At 33.2% G+C, this 17,839-nt stretch overlaps 1 protein-coding gene across 9 annotated transcripts in view; it reads right to left on the bottom strand.

Annotated features, from left to right (window-relative positions):
* Window positions 1-1,375: 1,375 nt before the first annotated feature.
* Window positions 1,376-17,839, bottom strand: part of LOC135155598 (uncharacterized) — a 28,367-nt gene continuing 11,903 nt past the window's right edge. For 5 of the 9 annotated variants that reach the window (XR_010294724.1, XR_010294725.1, XR_010294728.1 and 2 more), the window contains 7 exons: window positions 17,481-17,585; window positions 12,785-12,869; window positions 8,342-8,404; window positions 6,635-6,792; window positions 4,711-4,775; window positions 4,316-4,403; window positions 1,376-3,794 (listed from right to left, as the gene is read on the bottom strand). Coding sequence is in view for 1 of the 9 variants with exons in the window: in XM_064105093.1 (XP_063961163.1) it covers window positions 4,377-4,403; window positions 4,711-4,775; window positions 6,635-6,792; window positions 8,342-8,404; window positions 12,785-12,869; window positions 17,481-17,585 (503 nt within the window). In the remaining 8 variants the exon portion in view is untranslated. Of the gene's footprint in view, window positions 3,795-4,288; window positions 4,404-4,710; window positions 4,776-6,634; window positions 6,798-8,341; window positions 8,405-12,784; window positions 12,870-17,480; window positions 17,586-17,839 lie in introns of those variants that run through there. The other 4 variants (XR_010294730.1, XR_010294731.1, XR_010294729.1 and 1 more) reach the window with 4 other exon arrangements.

The following is a 17,839-nucleotide window of genomic DNA, read 5'->3' as shown; positions in this document are numbered from 1 at the left end:
TATTATAATCATGATTATCATTATCACAGATTATTTCCATTTCCTATGCACTTTTTTTTAGCAAAAGGATCATGATAATGATCATGATCATCATCACTATCACCATCATCATCATCATCATCAACATTATCATTATCATCACCATTATCATCTTAATTATTATCAATTCAAACATCAACCAAATTTTATTACTTCATTTAATACTTCACTATTATAATCATGATTATCATTATCACAGATTATTTCCATTTCCTATGCTCTTTTCTTTTAGGAAAAGGATAATGATAATGATCATGATAATGCTGTTGATGACCATGATGATAATGATGATATTCATGATCATTATTGTTATATTGCTCATCTCTGGTACATATTTAATGGTCACGAACATATTGATGATCATGATGATGATGACATCAATTATGATGACGTTTTTAATGACTATTCATGTATGCTTAAAAAAAAAAAAGAAGATAAAAAAGAAAAAGAAAAGAAAGAAAACCAATACGAGAGAGACAGAGAGAGAGAGGTTAAAAAAAGAGGAAAGATTTTCTTTCTCTCTTTCTCATCGTTTTTTAACATTACCATCATCACCATCATTCTCTATTTTATCATGGTCACAAGCTGCATTGATCTTAGTTTATTCCGATTTGTTGATTACTTTCATTCGTAACATAATCACTATCAATTTCTTCTCGAAAATTTTCATCGCCGTATCATTTTATGATATATTTGCCATTATCAAATGTTTGGGGCAAAAACCTCCTACCAACCACCAATGAAGTCCGTTGAAAAAGAGAGAAAAGAAACAAATAAAAGAGGAAAATAGAAATGATAGATCATGGTTGACTTTCCTGTTTCAGCATATCTAATGTATTGTTATCATCATCACAATCCCTTTTTTTTTCATTATTGCCATGATTATCAACATATTCATCATCATATTGTCTTTAATCAAATAAAATTTCTAAATTGTTTTTCCTGTTTGTAGACAAGTGTTTTGATGATATTAAACATTATTATTCATTACAATACCCAGCATTTATCACCAAGGGCTGGTATCCTCCAGCTGCTCCGTTCACTAACAATTTCAGGGATAAACATGGTCAGCACATTACTCACAGGGGCTATAGCATTTACAGACACCAGACTTGTAAATTATGATCATCAACATCGCCATTATCATTACCACTACCATAATCATCATTCACCATTAAACCACCATGACCTTCTTTGCTATTATTACCTAATCTCTTTCACTGTTTTTTTTTTTTTCAGGCTTATGGTGTGGTTATTACTTTAAGTACAATGATAAGAGGAAATAATTTCAAAATTTAAGGAAAAATTGAATTTACTGCATCACACTAAAAGAAAATACTCTTTAGTATTTTTATTTTCTATCTTTATTTGTACAATCAAAAGCCATAAAAGATAATGACAGATTTCTGAACATAAAAAAGAAAATATAAATACAATAACAATGATCAACAAATAATTCATAATAATCAAATTAAAAGGTTCACAGCATTTTAACTGTTACCCAAAGCCCTGAAGGCTTGGGCTTACATTGTTATTCCAATATCATAGGGATCCTAAATACATACACAGACTACATACATAAAGTTTCATTCATATAATGTATTATTGCAAAATACTGCATCTAAACAGAAAAGTGATGCTTAGTTTAACAATTCACTGGGAAGAGGGGGGGGGGGCCTGGTGGAGTAGACCATTTTTGTTGTTTGATATTTTTTGCAAAAAGTCCATTAAGCGAAAAGCAAAAATTCATTACAGATGCATACACAATCAAAGTTACAAGATGATCTACAAAATTGTAAAAGTAAAAATGAGTATTTTTATCTATTTTTTTTTAATTTTGTGAACTTGACCTCTGACCTCATGACCTTTAAACTGATGAGATCTTCTTCACCGCCATTCCATACAGGATTCAAGTTTCAAGTGAATCCATGAAACTGTTTTTGAGTTGTAGCAAGAACAGAGTATTTATTATGTACTTGCTTGAACTTTCTGACCTTGACCTTGATCTGTTAACCCTAAATAATGAGATCATGTACCAACAGAATATGAATATTAATTTTTTTCTAACGATACATACATGCATACGCATGTGTGAAATCATTTTGAGCACCTAATGCATATATGGTCCAAGTTGAAGTTGATCTGTGAAATGGTTTTTGAGTTACTGCGAGAACAAAAATGGAATGAACAGACAGATGAACGGATGGACGAACAGACGGATAATCCAAAACATAATGCCACCGGCAACCACTTTTGATGAGCAGAGGAATAAAAATTCTTTAGCTTGCTTTAGACAATGTCAGTTACTGATGTATAAAGAGAAACTAAAATAATAACTTTCCTTTATGAATAGTGGGATGTTTTACCATTCACGCAGGTCAATTGGTAATGAAGATCTCTTTAAATATAACTGGCTTAATTTTTTGTGGTGTTAAATCAACTGTGAAAACTGACAATGTTGAGAACTCATCAACACAGTGGTTCAACACAATTTACATACAAGCTTTGCACATTGTTCCATATCAAATTCATATATGTGGTTCTCAAGTTATGCAATATTATGTAAATGACTGTCAGGCTTTAAAATGCTGTAATGATCAAAACAAATCAAATAAACTTTTCTCCCAAAATTCATAAATGTGTCATTATTTCTACTTTTACTCAGTCAAAACAATCTATGTTTTTTGGTGATTAAAATGATGTTGCCACAATTCTCATTGAAAACTAGATAAATCTCGACTGTGCACGGTCAAAATGTATGCCTCCGCCACTGCCCGACCAGAAAAATATTTCTTACTTTCTATTTCCATGAACAAAAAAACACTATAGACCTTCAATCTTCACACTTTGAAATCTAGTCAGGTAACTGTTTCTCCAAAAGGCAGACATATGAACTGAAATCTAAAATGGATGCAAATTTTCTTTTTTACATTCAATCACCATTTCACAAAAGAATCACAACAGCAAAACTGAATTTCCAATTATCTGAATACATTGGTAATCACGAAACACTCAAGTGCAGTGACAAATAAAACAGTAGTAAATGGATAATATAAAACAATACAAAAATGTAACATAAGTAACCAATTTAAGACACTTTCCTTAAAGGAGTAGTCCACCCCCAACAAAAATTGATTTGAACCAAAAGAGGACAATCTAGGAAACATTATGTCACACACTTAATACAAATTGCATGGAAAATAAGAAAGTAATGTAATTTTAAAATATTGGTTATCTTATACAAAACAGTTATAACCAAATCGTGGTCATGTCCAAATCAATGAGTTGATGATGTCACATACTCACTACTTCTTTTGCATTTTATTACATAAATCATACCAAATTTCATGTTTTTGAAAATATGATAACACAGATACACTTAATTTCTTCACAACAGGTTTTATCAATGGTTTATGAAGAATGTGAGAATAGAATCAAACTTGGTTTGTTTTCTAAGGAGGAAAAAAATGAAATATTTCATATTTTATTTAATAAAAATACAAAAGAAATAGTGACTTGATGTCATCACTTTCTAAATTGCATACAAAGCATGATGTGTATATAACTGTTTTGCTGAATACAGAAAAACTTTGAACTGACATAATGTAGTATTCTGGATTTTTGGGGGAAGTTGTCAGGACACTCCAGAACACAAGACACGATACGACGAGAGTTGTAGGTTGTGAGCGGAATTTAATTTCCCACTTGAGCACAACAGTTGTTCAGTATATAACAAATTGGAAAAGAAAAAACCTCTGCAAGCAGAAAAGAGAGAAACAATAAAGAACATGAGTATAATGTTCAAAATATCATTACAGCATGAATAAAGCATTTACATGTCAAGACAGAATATAAACTCTTAATATTACAAATACACCTGTCGATCACTGAGCAGGCCACTACAATGTGTATTTTTTTTTTTTTTTAATGATTTGCAATCATATAAGTAGATATTAGTCTGCGCTCGATAATATGCGAAAAGTAATAATATTTATAACAAGTTATTAATACAACTATCGATAATTAAATAGTCACAATTATCATAGATATTATATGTTTCTAAGCTTAAATCGACCTCTTTTGCAATAGTTTCTTTCATTGTAAAATATATGAATTCACAATTTATATAGCAAACTTTGGAAACATTCTTCCAAATATATCAATCTTTTATATATGTCAACAAATTCAAACTTTCGTAATCGATCACAAAACACCGTTAATTTTGGTAAAAAATGCTGCACGTATCAATCTTTTAAGTACGGCCATCTTGACTCACCCGACTAGGGCAGATACAGGTTAAAAACCATACCAAGGACCAAAACAATCACTTTCTAGGGTCAGATTCCGGTACCCAACACTGCAATCTAAAATAAATAATAACATACATTTGCATGAGTAACTATTCAACTATATCATAATACCTTTTAGGTTCCTATACATCTTACAGGGAAATTACAATCGATTAACTGTAAATGTTCTTAACATCATATTGACAAAAAATTAGAATTATTAATTCAAACACCGTGATCTAATGAAAAAGTTATCATTTAAGCCTTCAATGCTCGAAGGAAAAAAATCAAATTCACCAATCATTCTTATCCTAATATTATAAGATATCACTTCGAACAACACAGTCATTAAATTACAAGGAAAATTCATAACTTTTCGTACCTTCGTAGAAAACCCAGAAATCATCACAATCCAGCTAGTTCCATCAACAATGAACATTCGAACTCCTAAATAAATAAACGATACACCAATCCTTAATATATATGATTGTATAATATCAATTGATCACGTATCATTTTAAAATCTAAAATATATAACTGAACTGGCGAAAATATTAATCGATTAAAGTTAAATCGATAATTAATCGAAACCATCAGTACGAAATGATTTGACATTGCCTGACCTTGAGGCTACCATTTACCAAATCTCCCGGTTTACGAATTATTCAGATTTATAAATTCTACTCATCGTCTATTTAAATACACCAGGTAAATAATTTATCGAGCGTTAAAGAAATACAACTACATAAATATAGTCCTCCAATTCGGCAATTCCAAGACAAAAAGGAAAGAGTGATACCATCTTGAATCGATAGGTACCCGATACATATATACACATATTCATTGTTACGTAACATGCCACGTAGTAGGTATCCTTGACCTAACAGAAAAATTACGATTCAATGCTCTAATTCTAGTTCATGATTTAGAGATAATATATTCCAAAACATAGATATCCTTCTCTTATAAAATAGCACATATCAATCAACATACCTCGACAGGATTGAGATCTAAATTATCTGGATCCTACAGGACTCTCTGACTGATTGCTCTCCTCACTGAGTAGCTTGACCAATGACCTCAAAACAATCGATCTCTACTGACCAAGCGGGTTTTCTTCCCGCGTAACATAATCACTTTCACAAGATCCTTCCTCTTTACTAAGTTATAACACCATTCCGTAATACAATTTCATAAAAAAGGAAGTATATTTTATCCCAAGCAATTTACATAATTATATATAATTTTCATTTCTAATAACAGTCCATATTCAATATAATAACTTTACAAAAATGGAACTATTTGTTCTGAGATGTACATTTCAATGTTGTGATAAGACAAACACTTTACACCCTCTTCGTCCAACTCTTGTAAGTAAATCTTAAAGGAAAAATCCGACCTCTTTCCAAATACTATAATAACATTCAATTTTGATGAAATTTTCAGCATAAAGCATGTTCGTTTGATTTTTCCCTTTTCGTCCAAATCCATTTGTTCTTGGGGTGGACATGGCTTTTATAAGTCTTGAATCATTGATTTACTTTTGATTTCTTTTTGTATTGCACATCTCAGTTGGGGTTTACATATGAAGCAGATTGTGAACTATAATTTAAAAAAACTGTTGAAAATCAAAATAAACAAAAATTCTGCAATGATAAGAAAGCTGAAATTGTTCAGATGATAATAAACAAATTTATAGAAAGTGACCCATCACAGAGTCCAGTTACATTTTAGACGAGCCAATGTCCTCTAAGTGGTCTTTTCTTTGACAATTTCAAGGACCTGTAGCATTTGTGGGCAGGCGATTTGTCTGGTAGCCAATGAGACTGACAGATTATGGTTGATAAACGTTTTTCTTTGAAATAAGTGCGCAAGTAGTGAGGAGTTAGTCAATCCTTGTCTTGAAGGTGTGTTCTTCATTAAAGTCTTTTGTTTAGAGTAATGATAAACTGGACGACAAATGATTAACTGGACGACAAACACTAAATATGGGTGAGAGGGGATTACATATCTGTGACACATTTTCAATTATCTAAATTTCATAAGTTATCATCATCAAATCTTGTCAATAAAACAAATTTCTAAATTGTTTTTCCTGTTTGTAGACAAGTGTTTTGATGATATTAAACATTATTATTCACCACAATACCCAGCATTTATCACCAAGGGCTGGGATCCTCCAGCTGCTCCGTTCACTAACAATTTCAGGGATAAACCTGGTCAGCACATTACTCACAGGAGCATTTACAGACACCAGGCTTGTATGGCACCGATTTGGATTGGATATAAATTTCATCAATACAAACCAATGGAGTGAAACTGCATAAATGAATGGCTTTGTACACTATGCACACTCCTACATGGTCCCAAATCATTAGATGAAAAGCGGTCTAATAACCGCAAGTCAGGCAGTAATCCCCAAGACGAGTTATCACATTGTTGGTGTTTGGGTTCTTGTTGGTACCTGTACTTAATAGTAACATTGAGAGAACAACATTATTACACAGTGTATTACAGAAACTGCAAATGGTATGTAAAGAAAATTAAGAACTATTACACAATACACTTATATATCTTTGTCCCATAACCCCCTCCCCCTTGGACTACCTTTTTTCTGAGTCGATGTATACCATGTAGTCATTATAAATTACAAGATTTTTGTATTCATTGAAAATAAAAGCACATTCTTAGTAGAAAGTTTTCATTTCTTTCACTTCCAAACTAGATTCAAATTCTGTTTCATTTCTTTTTGATAATTGCTGTTGCAATAATAAACTGATGCTTCTTATGACACCATGTATTGTAAAATAAAATATCTTTGCAGTAGTAATTGCATTTTGAAACCAGACGAATCTTTGACTGCGCACGGTCGAAATGTACGCCTCCGCCACTGCCAGACGAGAAATATATATCCTAGTTTCTCTTTCCATAAAGTATAAAATAGTAGACCTTTGATCTTGCGACTGCAGAATCTAGTCAGATAACATATAAACTTCACTGAATCCTGTGACCTTGAGACCAAAAATCTGAACAGATCACTGTCACTTGTATATGCACACATGAAAGAAGTTGGAAGTTGATCCTTCAAAGGGTTTAAAAGTTATCATTAGAACAATCTATTTCTTATGCATTTTATTGAATTTTATGACCTTCACCTTTGACCTTGAGACCCAAAATCTACTCAGATCATTGTCAGCTGTATATGCACACATGAGCCAGTTTTGAAGTTGATCTGTTAAAGGGTTTTGGAGTTATCATGAGATCGGTCTATTTTTGATGTATTTTATTGAATTTTATGACCTTGACCTTTGACCTTGACATTCAAAAAATTTAATCAGCTCATCGTCTATTGTATATGTACACATGAGCCAAGTTTAAAGTTGATCTGTCAAAAGGTTTTAGAGTTATTACAAGAATAGTCTATTTTTTATGTATTTTATTGAATTTTATGACCTTGACCTTTGACCTTGAGACCCCAAAACTTATCAGCTCATTGTCACTTGTATATGCACACATGAGCCAAGTTTGAAATTGATCTGTCAAAGGGTTTTTGATTTTTTGTGAGAAAGGTCTATTTCTTATGTATTTTATTGAATTCTATGACCTTTGACCTTTGACCTTTGGACCCAAAAACTACTCAGCTCATCGTCACCCAGATAGGTGTCCTCGAGCCGAGTATGAAGTTGATTAGTTGACTGGTTTTTAAGTTATCGCGAGAACGAAAGTGGGACGGACGGACGGACAACCCGAAAACATAATGTCTCTGGCAGCACCTTTGGTGGGTGGAGGCATTGTCATAATGTCCTTTACATGAAATGTAATGTTTTGAACTTGATTTAAATATACTTGGTTGAATATCCTTTTTTTTTAATTAATGTATTCATAAATGCAGAGCTCTTTTGAAAATTGCCTTTATTCATAATCTATGCAGACTTTCATTTATCAAAATATGTTAAATTTTTCATTTTGCAATCATAACTATTTGATCAATACAAAATTAAATCTACACTTACCCTTTATTCTTTCCTTCTTGCTTTTCTAAGATATCAGATAAACATTCTCCTCCCTTTTGACATCTGTATCGTACGATAAATAACAGTCAAGATATTTTAATACATTAACAAACTGCATTCACAATCATATTACACTCAATATGATTTTTTTTTACATGCCTCAAAATTAATGCTTCTTGATTTAGGATGTTACTATAATGTATCTTAAGTAAACACTTCCAAAATTCAATAGAAAACGGGTACATGAGTATTTTTATTTCATTTCACGTCAACTAAAATATTACTTGAATTGCTTCATGATAACTATAATACACAGGAATGACTTCAGCTTCTAATGAGTCTAATCCCTTACTGTAAACATGATCTATTAATGTTCCACTCTCTGTTGTAGGATTCATAACATGCTGTTTGTAACCATTCATAGACATTAACTGATGTATCTTTGATGATCCTTTCATCAAATTTTCATTAAAATCCCCTGTTATAATACATCTTGTGCATCTTTTATTCAGTTCATTTATCAAATCAGTCAAATTTTGACAAAAATGATTAATATCATAAGAAGGAGGTCGATATACGACTGAAACAACAAGAGAAGGAGATCTACTAATAAGAACTGCAATAAACTCCAAATTATCCACATTTATGTTTAATCTGCTCGTGTCAATTTTCTTCACATACATTCCAACGCCGCCGTGTGCTAGGTCTTTAAATTTGCCTGAATTTCCAGATTCATTGTATGAAAGACTACGTGGCTGATGGTAGAATTTATGTCCATCCATAAAAATATTTAAAATGTTGTCATCATTAATCCATGTCTCAGTCAAACAAATTATGTTTGCATTCATAAATTGTTGTTGGGAACGAAGATCTAAAAAATGTTGTCTTAATCCTTGTATATTGTGCAAAATTAAAGTGAACTTATCACTATCACTCTTTTCAGCTTCCAAATTTTCAATAAATGGTTTCATGTTATCCAATCTTTCTTTGATTTCAGGATTACAATGTATGCTTTTAGATTCAAAATTTTCTATAGTAAGGCCAGATAATGAAGAAACACGACTAAGCCCAACATATGCTTGACCAGACTCAAATGTCCTTTTCAATGATACCACAGCTTTGTCTAAGGTCAAACCTTGTACTTTATGTATTGTACATGCATAAGCAAGTTTCAATGGAAACTGTCTCCTTGAATACTTCTTACCCAGAAATTCGTTACATTTTTGAATGGAATGTATACCAACATTTTCCTTGTCAAATTTTACTCTGATGCAAACATATTTAGAATTTGTTTGGTCCATAATTATTTCACAAACATTTCCAAAGCATCCATTTGTAAGGCCTTTGCTAACATCAATGTTCTTGACCAACATGACTCTTGCATCGATGGCAATCCATAAATAACTGGGTAATTGGCTTCTACAACGTGTGACAGGTTTTTCGCGAACTGTACTTCCCTTCTTCGAGTCTCTTTCTGTGTCTTCGGCTTTCAAGCATATCACATTGGAACATTTCTTATGCAACAATTTCCTGTTCCATTCATCTACTTCCTTATTACATGAATAAATATGAAGAGCGTCTTCATTTTCTTCACCAGTTTCACAGGATTTTAGCACTGCCAGGTCTTCATCAGAAAGAATATCATCTCGTTTTTTTACTCTTAATCTGTTCAGTAAAAGAGCAAATTTTGCATCGTCTTTTTGTCTCATAATTTCTTGAAGTTCTACTTTTTTAAAATTGTCATTCCATAACACTCCTTCAAGTGTATCTTTATATAAAGGGCTTCCAAAGACAGGAGGTAATTGATACATATCTCCAACAGCAATAACGGAAACACCAGCAAAAGCAGTCTGATCTCGTGATTGTTTTATTTGCCGTAGACGACTGTGGACATAAAACATCAATTTTTGATTTACCATGGACACTTCATCAATGATTAGAATTTGCAACTGAATTAGCTTGTTGCGAAGAATGCTTATTTTTTCTTCACTTAATGGCTGGTAAGGCATCTGTGCATTAGCTGGAATAGACAAAATACTGTGAATAGTATGACCATCTATATTATAAGCTGCTACTCCAGTGGGAGCCATTTTCAACACTGAGACATCATCAGGATTATGCATCATTCTGGCTAATATACGTGTTGATTCATAGTATATGCATTTGACTAAATGGCTTTTTCCAGTGCCAGCTCCACCTGTGATAAATACATGAAAGGGTTCAACTTGTTTTCCATTTATTTTATCGAGACACCACTGCCGTATCTTATAAAACACAATTTTCTGCTTCTCATTCATTGACCTAATGATACAATGCCTATCTTCTTTTGAAATTTTATGAGTCCTAATTTCCACTGCAAAGTTTTCTTTATTTTTGGATTCTTTAAGATCAGGCATAGCAAGTTCTTCATCCTGGTCTTCGGCATCAACATACACGTTTGGATGTTCAAGTCTCTGTACTTCACTTTCAGGACATAATAGGCCCCATGCATCTTCTGGTACACCAAAACGATCTAAATGCTCTTGTGCCAGTTCGATAGAATCTGCATTGATTTCAAATTTTTTCATGTTATTACTGATAACTGAGCTAACCCTTTGCAAGTCATTTCCAGATAATTTTACACAACCTGTCTCATAGAACTCTTCATAACTTTTGAACCCAGGAGGCTTCAACTGCTCATCGATATAATGTGGCAAAAAAAGTTGCAATATACTCATGAAATACGTTTCAGGTGATCTGGTGGACGAGAATCGTGGATATCTTACGACTGCATCTTTGGAACGAGTTCGTCTTTGAATGTATCCCAAATTATTTCTGAGTTTAAAGATGTTTTTGTGCACTTTGCTTTTCATATGGCAAGCGGTCAATATCCTATATTGAGAACAAAAAGTTGCAAGACACATCTTTTTGAACATTGCATCTTTAGGTCGAGCTTTGTATCTCTCAATTTTGCTAGGAAACCAAATATTTTCTTCATCATCATCACAATCAGGTCTGTTTCTTATGACATTTAACGGTAAACTCATTCTTATGGGATCAGGACCAACAGATATAAATTCAACTTTCCTAGAACATTCTTTCAGTCTTAGACTGCAAACACGGAATACACTTTCTTGAGCCGATACTTCGCGGTTGTGCATGTACACTTGCCCGACTGATTTCATACTTTCTTTAGCATCTTTATTTCCATCTTTCATCTCAGAAACTGTTTGCTCTAAAAGCATTCCTATTTCTCTTTCTGCCTTTGACATGTAGGACACAATGTAAATAACACAGGCATAAGCATTTGTCACATATTGTAAGTCCATGTTAGCATTCCAACACCTCAATAAGTTAGGGTTATACTGATTTATCCATACATCGCCAGGCTTTCTTGTGATTACCACACTTTCCTGTGATGCAATCTCGTGATGTGCCTCTTGAAACTGGCTTTGTGTAATTTCAAGTTTATCAAAAAGTTCTTTAGTACTATTATATTCAGTTCCATCCGACAAGGCATTTTTAACAGAATTCAACAGTTCTTTTGCATTTTCTGTAGCCTTTTTCTCAGCATCTTCATTATTTTCATCCTTTTTCTTTTTGTTTGTTTTTCTATCATCTTCTCCATTTTCACCCTTTTTCTTTTTGTTTGTTTTTCTATCTTTAACTTTAATGATAAACGTCTCTTCTGAAGGTGGTCTCGGGAAATTAAATCTACAAGTCGTTCCTTTTTTTCTGCACGATTTAGAATGCGTTTTACTGTGTTGCTGTACAGAACGAACAATTTCATGCAATTCTGGATCGTCTTCCTTATCAGGCGTCACACAAGAAATATACTTATCTATAAATTGTACAACATCTTCATCTTTGTCTTTTCCTAATTGTGGGGCGTCAACCCAGAACAAAATATGGCAATGTGGACTTCCTCTTTGTTGAAACTCATATCTGTATGCAAAGTCTTGGATGTTCCCAATAGGAGCAGATGGTGATAAAATGACTTTATGAAGAAAAGTATGAAATCTTTTCTCAAACATCCTTGCTAATGTTACTGGATTTGAGTTCATCAGCTTGCATTTTTGTGCCCAATCTAAGGTACTTGACTTTCTGCTATCTCCTTGCTGTTTTAGTAATGTATTCATAATCTCTGGCCATCTCATATCAGCACAAGAAAATGAAGCAAACCAGGTTGGTTTTCCAAGCTGTCGAACCATTGCTAGAATATCTTTTTGTGTTTTCTGCCAGTAAGGAGGTGTCCCTCGAATCTGCTTAAGAAATTTATATCCTTTGTCTGATTTTAAAACATTTTTAATTTTTTCAGGACATCTCAAATCTGAGGCAGTAATTGGTGAGGAATCATCTTTTTTGTTGCAACTTTGTCTCAATGCAATAGACACTTGTGACAAAACTTGTTGAATTTCATAGATATACTGAGCATAAAAAATAAAATCTGTATTTTGAGCAAACCTGTTGTCAACATGCATCAATCGGTTCAGCAGATAACGTCCTAATGTTATCCTCTCTTCCCTTCTATCATGGTACGTCGGCTGACCTTTGGGAAACAATATAGGAAAACATTTAGCTTCATTAGTTTCATCTTGCAGAACGGATACAGGATTTTTTCCTTCACAAGGGGCACAGCATATTATTTCATCAAAATATTGATCAAGAATTTCCTGTCCAATATCAACTGGTTGAAGACATGAATCTAGATGCAAACCATGGAAACGGTCTTCCTCGTCAGTGATGTCTTTTTTTTCATCATTGATGTCATTTTTGTTTGATTTTGTATTTGGCACGTTGGCACTCTGTCTGAAGTTTTCATCATTTTTCTTGTCCTTAGACAAAATACTGTCAATATCTTCATTCCATTTTTTCCAATAATTTTTCCAATAATTTCTTAATTGAGTCTGAGCACTCATTTCGCTTTCCTGTTCTTCTTCAGTTTCATCATCATTTTCATTTCGTTCCATTGAATTTTTCCATCCCTCATTCACAGTGATATTTGAATAATATTTGTTATTTAGTTTTAGATAATGCAAAGCACAAAGCAGTTTTTCTTTATTTACAAATTTATACTCGTAATGACCTTTGTAAGACAATTTTCTTTTCAGTTTAACACGAATCAATTGATCTTCTGATTGTGCTCTTGGTAAAATATCTGCAGTTTCATAAGAATTTGAAGGGACACACACGACTGGACCATGAACTCCGTTTTGACCACCTTTAGGCAATGCCATCAATTTCATGAAGGGAATATTTAGTGCTATTAAATGCTGTTCCAATGTGTTTAAGTTCGCAAGTTCTTTTGGAATTTCATGTAATTGCAAGTTATTTAGGTTTGCTTCTGCAGGTACTCTGTCAGATTTCAACTTTCTATGGCAAGTAAAGCATATCCATAAAGATGATCTAGCTGAGGTTTTTACTGGACAATCTCCTCTACATTCTGAATTACAAACATGCAAATACTTTGTACTAATACAGATCTGAAACTTATAATCATCAATTACACATTTCTTGACTTGATTTTCAAAAAGAAGTTTAAAGCATACAGCACATACATATTCTGGACCATGAGATACAATTTCTCTAAATTCTTTGATTACATTGTTAAATTTACACAATTTTTCCTTTTTAGCAATAGTTCTTTTAGTATTTCGTTTTATTACACTTTCTCTAAACTTTTTGATTTTTCTATATTTCTCTTTTGACATTGCCAATTTCCTTTGTCTATATTGTCTATTTTTATATCTCCTTAAAGACATGAATTTCATGGTATTCCTTTTATTTTGTCTGAACTGCGCATCTTTTGCATACTTTTCTTTAAGCATGTGTTTCATGGTATTCTTTTGTTTTTGTCTGAACTGCTCATCTTTTGCATACTTTTCTTTAAGCATGTGTCTCATGATATTCTTTTGTTTTTTTTTGTATATTTCTTCATTCTGGTATTTATTTCTCATAATATTCCTTTGTTTTTGTCTGAACTGCTCATCTTTTGCATACTTTTCTTTAAGCATGTGTCTCATGATATTCTTTTGTTTTTGTTTGTAGATTTCCTCATTCTGGTATCTATTTCTAATGATATTCTTTTGTTTTTGTTTGTACATTTCTTCATTCTGGTATCTATTTCTCATGATATTCTTTTGTTTATATCTGAACTTCAAATCTTTTGCATACTTTTCTTTAATCATGTGTCTCATGGTATTTTTCTTTTTCTGCTTGTAATTTTCTTCATTCTGATATCTGGTTTTCATAGTCTCTTTCACTTTTTGTTGGAAGTCTTTATCTGTCATATATCTTGTTTTATTTGCATTAAGTCGACGTGTTTTATATTTCAAATTAGATTGATACAGATTTTTCATGGTAGCACATTGTTTTACCTTAAAATCAGAATCAGATGTGTATTTGTAGTTTCCTTTGACCTTGTTAATTTTTTCCATTCTCCAGATAATATCTTCATATCTTGATTTTTTGCTCTCTTTTTTTCCTTTCTTAGGTGTATTTGCATCTTTGACACAAGCCTCTACTTTGTTTTCATATACCCTACCACGAATTTTTCTCATAAACTCCTTTTTGTATTTCATTCTTTGTGTACAACTTCTTTTACGTCTTTTCTGCATTTTCGTACTGCTTCTATCACTTTTCATGTCAGTAATATTTCTTTCATTGATATTTTCCGTTCTCTTAGAATTTCCATCTTTAAGGACAGAACTGTCTCTGTTTATGTCCTGCGATCTAAATTTCTTTGTTACTTGGCAAACATCTATGTTAGCTTCTATTTCTTGCTCCAAAGTATCCAGTTTTCGTTTTCTTGTCAGATTACAACTTCCATTTTTTTCTAAATTCTGTGGCTCATTGGCACACCGATTAAAATCATTAGCATCAGTACTTTCCATACTAATGTCTTTGTCTGCAGGGGAGCTTTTCATAGTCCATGTTGTCGATTCTGAAGCTTCTTTTATCATATTGCGTTCATCACAAAAGATTATGTTATCCACTTCATCAACTGGACTTAATAACTCGTCTTCATCAATTAATTTGTCAGAAAAAACACTTTGTTCTATTGTTCCAACATTATCACAGATATCATTCTCTACGTGTATTGCATTGTCACTCGGTAATGGATCTTGGGGCAATGAAATGCCAGGTAACTGAAAGCGACCATTCAATGTCTCATTCTTGCCGGAAATTGTTCTTGCAATAACACCTGTGATTTCATATTGCGTATATTCAGAGCAACCCAAAGTCCTTGCCAACCTCATACAATGCTTGTGAACACCTTGCCAGCTTGGACTTTCTAGTACTACACTAAAGCCATCCTCTATGAGTAAGCCTCTTGAGTTTCTTGAATGAGAATCAAATACAAAAAAAGATTCAAATGCAGATATGACAACAAAAGTGTTCCCAGAAAATGTTACAAAGCTAGCATTGACATCACTGCATAACTCTTGCTCTAGTGCTTGTTTCAGTGGCAATGAAATTGAGTCCACCAAAGTTGATTCATCTCCTTCTAGCAAACCAGGAATCGATTCACGATATTCAATCTCGAACAATTCATCATAGGCTTCCAAGAGTTTTGGTAGATCAGAAATCAATAAATATTCGTCTTGGCGTGAAACAAACTGCCTTATGTTACGATACAATTCATCCCCGTTGATCAAAATCCTATCCAAATCATCATTATTCCAATCAGCCGCATTTTTCACTTTGCTGTACAACAGAGCTGATAATGAATTAGCAACACATTGCTTTCCAGATGAACAACCAAATCTTTCATGACCTTGATTGAATCTTCCCTGTGCAACTGGTTTGACTCGTGTATCTACTGCTGTACTCACATCTTGTTTTGTTTTTGTGGTCTTTGATGAATCACTACCAAGACTCTTAACAGATTCAACTACATTGAAATGATTATTATCTGTGTATTGTAGAAAAATGCCTCTCTCAGTTGTAATAACATTTATGCTGCCAGGTTTCTTAGCAGAGTACAACTGCCAACACGGTACTTGGTCATTATAAGAATAGATATCAGTATCAATTAAGTTGGCCAATGCACTCATCTCCGTGTCCGTAGCCCAAGTTCCATCTTCCGATATTCTCTTTTCAACAACATATTCTCTGACACTTCTGAACTCACTTCTCAATGTATTCCTGAACATATCGTTAGTTTCTAATAAATGATTAACGGTAAGTCTCCGCAGAATCGCATGATGACGTTCAGTACCGGAAATTCCATACGAAATTGCACGAAAGAAACAGTTGCCATCTCTAATTATAATTTTTATGCACGAAGGAATCCCAATATTCTCGTCTTTATTAAAACTTTCAAGCCAGCTCTTCTGTGCACAATTAATATTCATTTTTTTACAAATCGCTTGTTTCTCATTCATCTCGAGGGGTACAAATTTGAAAGACTTGTCTGGTCTATCGCACATTCCAAGATCTGATACAAACTCTACTTCGTCTCCTGATTCATTCGAACAGATTTCAACTTCATTTTCTTCTTCAACAATGTCTGCTTTGATATCAGATTCCAAGGAAATTTGCACATGAGAGTAATCAATACACTCATCTCCCGTATTCAAAATTGCATTGCTTGTATTTTCGTTCAGTCTTGCATCTGGAACAATTTCAATGTGACACGTTTCATCAAGTACATGCTGTGTACCAATACCCTGACATGACTCTTCACTTTTAATTGAAGTACAAGGTATAACTGCAACAGTTTCAATGCTGGTGTCTGAATCTGAATCGATGTAATTCCTACGATTACGTTTGATAGGTGTATCAATGTCAATGTCGCTACCGCTTTCCTCATTCTCTTCAATATCATCCTGCAAATCGACTTGCCTTACTCCATTGGTGACATTCATGTTTTCTGCACTACCGATACTTTGTTTTCTAATTTCACCTGTTCCATTCTCATTTAATGGCATGTTTGGAGGATGACCGTCATTACTGCCTCTTGATTCTCCTTTATCTTTGCCTACTGTGATCGATTTATCAGAATTGTTTGATTGATTAGAAACTTTTTCTTTCTCTGAAGAATTTGTCACTTCATTGTGGATCATATCTGTGTTCAACTCTTTTACTTCCTTCTTTGACGATTTTGAAAAAGTGCAATCGACATCATCTACCCTTTTTTTCACTTTGATAAACTGACCTTTCTTGTTCCTTTGTTTGCCTCCTGCATGAACTCTGTACCGTCTCAAATCCTTCATCTTTCCCAGAATATTACACGTTCTTCGGTTGGAGTGCTTAGCAGAATCTGGTTTCGACAATGGAGACAACTTAGTAGTTACATTAGCATAGGATCGATTTTGCATTTTCTCAAATTCCTTACTGGCATCATTACAAAATTTCATGGAAAGCGGAGATTTCACACTGCAAGCATAAATGCTCAATAGAGTTTCTGCATAGGATTGGACACCAACATGTTTTTCTTCATTTTTCATTTTGTGGTTCTCATCATTCTCTTTTTTCTGTACTGTGTTTTTCCTCTTACGACTTCCATAAAATGTC

Source organism: Lytechinus pictus, chromosome 10 (assembly GCF_037042905.1).
Source record: "Lytechinus pictus isolate F3 Inbred chromosome 10, Lp3.0, whole genome shotgun sequence".
Lineage (NCBI taxonomy): Eukaryota > Metazoa > Echinodermata > Echinoidea > Temnopleuroida > Toxopneustidae > Lytechinus > Lytechinus pictus.
Note: the sequence above shows the minus strand (reverse complement) of the source record. Positions and strands in the feature narration are given on the sequence as shown.